General features: G+C 42.3%; 1 protein-coding gene across 1 annotated transcript; it reads left to right on the forward strand.

Annotated features, from left to right (window-relative positions):
• Nucleotides 1-64: 64 nt before the first annotated feature.
• Nucleotides 65-4804, forward strand: ISL1 (ISL LIM homeobox 1; the record flags this gene model as incomplete). Its single annotated transcript, XM_008935882.1, has 3 exons — nt 65-351; nt 1889-2056; nt 4315-4804. Coding segments are annotated over 3 exons (572 nt in total), but the record flags the coding sequence as incomplete, so codon positions are not given.
• Between the last annotated feature and the right edge of the window lie 3326 nt (nt 4805-8130).

Here is an 8130-nt window from a genome sequence, read left to right on the forward strand (position 1 = left end):
TCTCCACAGACTCCCTGCTTCCTACTCATGGGGATCCTGTTCCTCCCTTCCCCTTCCCTTACAGCAGAACCTATCTCTGCCAGACAGCCAGCTCTGCGACCCCACGTCCACAAGCAGCCTGAGAAGACCACCCGAGTCCGGACTGTCCTTAATGAAAAACAGCTTCACACCTTGAGGACCTGCTACGCTGCCAACCCCAGACCTGACGCCCTCATGAAAGAGCAGCTGGTAGAAATGACTGGCCTCAGCCCGAGGGTCATCAGGGTTTGGTTTCAAAACAAGCGGTGCAAGGACAAAAAAAGGAGCATTATGATGAAGCAACTTCAGCAGCAGCAACCCAATGACAAAACTGTAAGTGGCTTCAGCCTGTGACAGTGCACTGCCTTCTTTCCCAAGGACAAACATCTGGGCTATGTCCAGCCCTGTCAGCCACTGGGGTTGGTTTGGCGCTTTTGAATTTGTGAGAGCTCCCTTAAAAAAAGGGAACTGATACCGATTCGTTATTACCCATTTGCTTCTGCTGTCAGTGCAATTAAAACAGAACACAGCGAGGAGCCCCTAAGAGGCTGCTCAAGCGAACAGGTCTTTTTGTGGGGATACACCGTTGGTTTAGTCCAACTTCTCTGCAGTATGAATTGCGACCTGCAGAGCTTATGGGATGTAATAAGCCCAGCCTTGTGTAATAATTGTATTGCAATGGCAAGGGACTTCTTGGGGGGAAAATGACACTTTTGCCCTCTCCAATGGTTTTACACAGGGGTAAACCGAGAAGTAAAACCCAAGAGTAAAATGGAAATTTGATGTGTTTTTTGTTTGTTTGTTTGTTTGTTTGTTTGTTTTTTGGTTTGTTTTTTTTTTTTCCCCCCACTTTATATATTGTGATGTGTATTTATGCGTTTGTCAGTGCACTTATTGTAGAAAAAGGCAAACACGACGCAAAGGTTTTGGAATTACCGTGGTGGTTGTAGGTTGCTTAAGATACATAGTAGATATATAGTTCTCACGCAGAAATGTATTGAGTTCTTGTCTGCGGCCATATGCACATATAATGCAAACAAGCGGAAAGCGCTGGGCTCTGCAGAGCAAACTGGCTCTCTCATTTTAAGCTAACTTTTTTTCCTCTTTTTTTCTCCTCCCCTCCCCCCTTCCCCTGCGTTAGTCCACTTGAAGAAGAGTCTGTTATTCTCCCTGTGTATATTGACTGACTTGAGAATGACTATTAATTCATAAGGCTGCCTAGTTAAGTGGAATTTAAGGAGTTTCATTTTACCCTGTTGGAATGCAATAAAACACGGTGTTATTAACTCGCCTGAACAATCTATTCGTCGAGGCTTGGAGTTATTTTGCACACAGTGCCTGCACCACGGGGCGTACTGGGAGGGCTGGGGTTTCCTTTTTTTTTTTTTTTTTCCTCTCCTTTTTTTTTTTTTTTTTCTCTCTCTTTATTTTTTTTTTTTTCCCAAAAGCGTGGTACTTATGTACCCCAGGTTTGCCGCGCAGTGGATATACGATCCAGTTAAGGTCACGCAGAAAAAACCCAGCCTGCATGAGAAATAGAAAGGCAGCATGATTAACTGTTTCTTCTGCAAAGCCGTGCATCAGCAGCCAAGATGCTGAGTGCTCATGTTAGAGAAAGATTGGGTCGGACGGGGTATGCCTTGAGAGAAATGGGAGGATTAAAGGGAAAGAAAGTAAACTTCCACCGTGATAAATGCAGCGGGTAGAAATACTCTGACCTAGAGTAGAATACAGTGAGACATTCACAGCAGATTAACAAAGCAAATACAAGTGACTGTATAGATAAGATAGAAAGCAGTTTATTGACTCAGTGCTTATATACAATAAAGTTAACCAAGCTCATTAACATCTTTTGCTGGGCTGTTTACAGAATATCCAAGGCATGACAGGAACTCCGATGGTGGCTGCTAGTCCGGAGAGACATGACGGTGGTTTACAGGCGAACCCGGTGGAGGTGCAGAGTTACCAGCCGCCCTGGAAAGTACTGAGTGACTTCGCATTGCAGAGTGACATAGACCAACCTGCTTTTCAGCAACTAGTAAGTGTCAGTTCCCAGCAGGAACAGGCCAACCCGTACACGGGGCAGAGCAGTGGGGGATCCCCAGACCGTGCCAGATGCCCTCAGAGAGATGAGCAATCCAGACTAGCCGGGTTTTCCTGAAATTGCAAGGCTGGCATGATGGCACTCTGCAAATGTGGTGAACCACATTGATTTAAAAGGGCTTGGTGATATATCTACTTTAGTGCACGGCAGAGATCTTGCCAAGTTGAGTGAGAACTGGATAAGGCCCGACCCAGATCTGAGACTAATTCAGCTCGCACACTCCTGAAAACTGAAAGCATCCCTATCCAAAGAACTAAAAGATTCTTCACATGTCATTTAATCATACAGGCAGTTGAGAAAGCAGTTTCTAAAATTCCCTTCTCCTCTCTTCCGGCCTATTTTGCATTTATGCAAGATAGTGGATTTTAAATATATGATTGTAATAGCAGCTTGTACCCTTGTTTTGTCACATGAATAGCTTCATTATTTTTTTTAAGTCCTTGTTTTAAGCATGTACCTCTAGATCTAACATTCTATATCTATATATACATGATACACACAAATATATACATATATATAGTTTACATTAAATGTTGTGCTTTGGAAAGGGAATTGTTAGTGCATATTCGTGTGAAAAATTCAAACAATATAATAAACTCCCTTAAGCCAAAAGAAAACAGACCTTTTAGAATAAATTCTGTTCTTAACTCACTTCCTTATGCCTACGTCATTTGGCAGCTCATCTGGGACCATATAATCTACAATACTTAGGCCAAACAAGGTGAATTAAGGACAGAAGTTCAGCCTTAACTCTATATCCTGGCCTAAGTGTGTTAAAACCAGATCTTTAAAATAATAAGGTATGTTGTGTATGATGTTTTAGTGATGCAAAGTAATACTTAATGATGAAAAAATTAACATACAGACCCCTTTTTGATATTTTGGGCATTTTTTTTTTTTACATGAAGCAATAGAAGATGAATTTTTGTAGCCAAGTGAAGAACTGTTTTCAGACTTTTTCAGTTCAATACCACACTCTCTTGCAGGATCCTTTTTCTTTTGTGCAGTGGCAAGCTGCAGCGTGCTTCTCTGCCCTGACACACCGTGCTTGCCTGGGAAGCTGTAGCACAGCAGCAGGGCTGTTTGCATCATTTTACTTCAGAGCAAGCACCAGTTTTCCTGCTTTAATCAAGCTATCAAACAGATACAAGAAACACTGATTTCCTTTGGCTGCCTTCCTTATTGTGCCTTAACAGCATAGTAAACTTAAAAAACCCTTGATGCAGTGAGGTTTTGTATGGACTAATTCTTAATAAATAAATAAATAAATAGATAAAAGGCAGAATGGAAAATGGATAGTCCAAATACACACACATGCATATAGGTACGTAGGTCATTAGACAGACAGATGAATATAGATATTTATTTGGTATAATATCTGATACCGTAAAGAGTTAAAATAAAGAATTGTGGTTGGAACAGACAGTTCATTGACCGTTCAAGGCACTCTAATCTGGAAAGGTTCATAATCACAGGATCGGCCAGCTAAATAGGTGCCAAAGAAATGCTTTTTGGATTAGCAATGCTCCACCCTTCAAATCATTACTCTTCCCAAAGCTGCTCCTAAACTAACGGGAGCCGCAGGGCACATTAGGATGGAGAAGTGTGACCTTCTTTATCAAACTGACTCTCGTTAAAAAGAGATATCACCCGCTTCAAACCACAAATGAAAGAAGATGGCTTGTTTCAAATGCCTTCTGCTCCTGGATGCTCCTTCCAGGTTTATTTTAGTATGTGCACAAGAGGGGAAAAAAGTAACCTTGCAGTTTTGTGTCAAAAAAACACATGCACTCTTAAATAATTGACTAGAACATCCTGTTGGGATTGCCACTCTTGCAGGACACGGAAGAAGGCCTCATTAATAGGTTTGTTTGTTTATTTGCTTGACTTTTCAGTCCTTTTTATAAACTTTTTTTTTTTTTTTTTAACCTGCTTTTTTTTTCGGTGATTTGGCCGAAGGCCTGAAGAAGGTTCCTGAGAAGTCAACGGGGAAGCTAAACAAAGTAACAAACAATGACACAGCCTCCTGTGGAGATGTATCAGGCCTTTGGGCTGCATGCCTGTGTATTTATTTTTGCATTCTTCTTTGCCTTTGCCTGCAAGTTTTCATTGATTGTTACAGTTGTAACAACACTTCTTTTTCTTATTTTTCTTCTTCTTCCTTTTTTTTTTTTTTTTTGTTTTTTTGGCAGGTTAATTTTTCAGAAGGAGGACCCGGTTCCAATTCTACTGGGAGCGAAGTAGCGTCAATGTCCTCTCAGCTGCCAGATACACCCAACAGCATGGTAGCCAGTCCTATTGAGGCATGAGGAACATTCATTCAAATTTCTGTTGTTGTTTCTGCCCTTACCCTCACCCTTGTTGGAGAGAGTGGGAGAGTGATTGCGTTGTGACTTCAAAATTTAAGGGGATAAATTATTTAACAAACCTGTAATGAACCTAGCAAGGAGCTGCTCCATGAAATGAACGGAGTCATGTTTGAAAAGACAAGGTAATATGGTAGCAACACTGTGAAGACAATCATGGGATCTTACTAGAATAATTACTAAAAAAAAAACAAAAAACAAAAAACCCACAAAAAACCAACAAACCACAACAAACAAAAAACAACCGCGCTATACAATGATCAGAGGAAGATCGAAAAGACGTTTTCAAAACGTAAAGGATTTGTACTTGTGGATCTCAAAAAAAAAAACAAAAAAAGAAAAAAAAGAAAAAAAAAAGAAAAGAAAGAAAAAAATACTATCTTTTCATTTGACTGCACATCTTAGGGAGAAACCAAGGTAGAGGGACTTTCTATCCAGTCCCTCCCAATCCGAATGGTGCTGTTTCTATATTGGTAATTGCCTTGCCAAAAGGAGCTCCAGTAGGTTTTCCATCATCAGGAAAGAGACGATTTAGCCCTGCATTGCTGAAAGATTCATTGCAGGAAGATGGAGCTACATTGGTTTGCAATGTTGGTTTTATTTGACTCTTAAAAGGGGATTGTTTCCTGGGTCTCTTCTAGCATGTACTGTAGCGGGGTTTTGGTTTTGTTCGGTTGAGATCCACCCTTTATCAAGTCTGAAGCGATTAAAAATAGGTTTTTGAATTCCTCTTTAAAAACCAGTTTATACAAGCATTGCAACAAGGTATACCTCTATTTTGCCACAAAGCGTCTCGGGATTGTGTTTGAAATGTGTCCGTCCAAGAACCTTCCCCTCCCCCAAAGATGTGTATAGTCATTGGTTAAAACGACTGTTTTTCTCTCTTTCTCTCCTTCTCCCTTTCTCTATTCCTCTCTTTCTCTCTCTTCCTCTTTTGCTCTCTCTCTTTCTCTTTCTCTCTGTTTCTTTCTCTCTCGAAATAATGAGAAAAAGTATAAAAAAAAAAGGAAAAGGAAAAAGAAAAAAAACCCACCTTTTTTGTTTGCTCTTGCATTGCAAAATTATAAAGTAATTTATTATTTATTATCGGAAGACTTGCCACTTTTCATGTCATTTGACTATTTTTTTTGTTTGCTGAAGTAAAAAAAAAAAAAAAAAAAAAGAAAAGGTTGTACCGTGGTCTTTGAATTATATGTCTAATTCTATGTGGGTTTTGTCTTTTTTTTTTCTTAAATATTACGTGAAATAAAAACGCCATATGTAGAATTATTATATCTTCAGGACTATTTCACTAAATAAGCATCTGGAATAGAGAAAATAATAAGAGTAAGAATAATATTAAATCGTGAACAAAGTTCCCTCTTTTAAATATTTACAAGTTAGCAGCTAAAATACCTGAAATAAAATATTGCATGTTAAGCAGGTTGTTAGTGAATAAAAGGAGTGTGATATTTTATTGCAAGTATTAACGACCAGCTTGTAAATTTCCGTTTCAACAACTATATCAGGGCTAGTTGGATGCCTTAGCTTTCAATCAATGTTAGAAACTCTCTTGTTCCGCTCCCCATCCCATGCCCTTAAAAGTGATATTACTCTAGGCATGATCTGACATAACGTTAAGACATCTAAAGAACTGAGAGCTCAGGCTTTTTGCTGAGTTCTATTATTTTTTAAAAATAATAAAAAGAAAGTGCTGTATACCAAAGCCTCGTTGTTGAGATTGTTGAAGTGACCTGTACTTTAAGTATAAGCTCCTGATAAAAGGGACGCTTTTTGCTTAACAAGTCAAGTATGACCATTATTTATCAGTGTCTGCTGTCAAAACGATTGAAAAATGCTGCAGGAGGAATAATTTTAGGGGATATTGCTATGAAATTGCACGAATAGTGTTCCTTATTTTCTGTCGACTTCCCTCTCTTCACTCCCTCTTTTCTTCCTTTTTTAATTTGCGGGGGAGAGGGTGATGGAAGCTAGAAACGTGGGTAATTTCTTGGGGAAAAGTAAAAGAAGAAGAAAAAAAACAACAACAAAAACAACGTGGGAAAGGGTTGGTTTTGTTCCAATCCAGTGTTCGCTCGTGCTCCCGGCCAGCACAAGACAAAGGCTTGCTTTAAGAAAAAGTAACAACTGGAAAATACAGAGATTTTTAGTATGACAAAGACAAGTTGGTTTGCATGACAGTTACTACAAACCCTAATGTTTTCTTAACATAACCTTCTTTTTCCTCCCTCCTCACCATCTCAGCCCACCCTGAGCAAGCTCAGCTATACAAACCATTTCGACAGTACAGAGAACATTAAAAAAGTTAAAAGTCTAATACAAGGATTTCAGTCATCCTGATTAGAAACTGGATTCATTTTGTATGCTCAAGTGTAATACATTTTTGAGTACTTGATAAATATTTAAATAAATATGAATCTACCTTAAACTGTGTGATCAGTAACCCTTGTGTTCCCCTGCAGGATCAGAGGCTTGGTACAACGCTTCTAGGGGCGGGAGGGAGAAAGGGTGTCAGTTCTGCCTGGTGGTCTAACGTGTAAGTTGCGTGAGTCTCTCCTACTCGACGGCAGAGGAGGAAATGGGGATGCTGGAGACCGAGTCTCCGACTCGAGGGGGTCTTTAATTTGCGGTGAAAACCTGCAAGGTCAGGGCAACACGGGCTCCTTTGCGTTAGCCTTTTACCGCCTGGAGGACGACGCGTAGGTGGGAAGCGCAGCCACCCTGCCGGATAGAGGAGCAGGGTTACGCAGGGTGACCCCATGGGAGAGCAACCTGCGTGCCGGGGTGCTGCTGATCCCTCTCAGGGCAAGACTTTCTGGCCAGTGAAGGTCTGTCATGGCCCTCGGAGGTGACGGAGGGAAAGGCGAATTTCGTCTGTCGCTCCTTGCGAGGGGGAAGCCCCAAGCCCGGCGCGGGACCAAGGCTGAGTAGCGCAGCACCCCGCGGTCCCAGCGCACCCTCACGGAGGCAAGGGCTGCCGCCGAGATAAGCGCAGGGGTTTGCCTTTGGGCTAACAACGAGCCGTCTTGCTCCCTGAAACACGCAGGGCAGCGTGTCTTCGGGGCGCTGCAGCCGCGCTCCGGCTCCTCGGTTCTGCAGCGGGCTGCGGGCAGACGCCCCGCTCGGGATGTCCTTGCACCCACACCTACCGCCGGGCTCCTGCCTGCACCCCCACGGAGGGCCCGAGCACCCCCTCCCCCTCCAAGCCTTCCGGGGGGGCTGTGGTCTTTTCTGCAGCGGCTTCTCGGGGAGTTCTACGTGCCCCCAGCCACCGCCACCACCCTCTGGCCTGCCTCGCTGCGCGGACCTGCGGCCCAGGGCCACGCGGAGCCGGCCCCTCGAAACTTCAGTTACACCAAACTCGGCTTATTTTCAGATTATTACTTTTGCGGGGAAGAGGAGTGTGGTCTGGTGTCTTTTATGGCGTTTTGTTTCTTTTTCCATTTAAAGTATTTAATATTTCTTCCCTTCCCCAAACCTTTGAGCATTATCCGACGTGGACCAGATAGAGACAAACTTGCCAGTTGTCCCTCCTAGTGCCTTCAGGAGAACATCCCTTCTGAGCTAGGGCAGCAAGATTTGGCAAGAGAGAAAAAGCATCCTTTTCGTGAAATACGTGTCCTTACGGTGCTCTGTGCAGGT

Source organism: Merops nubicus, unplaced genomic scaffold (assembly GCF_000691845.1).
Source record: "Merops nubicus isolate BGI_N331 unplaced genomic scaffold, ASM69184v1 scaffold32272, whole genome shotgun sequence".
Classification (NCBI taxonomy): domain Eukaryota; kingdom Metazoa; phylum Chordata; class Aves; order Coraciiformes; family Meropidae; genus Merops; species Merops nubicus.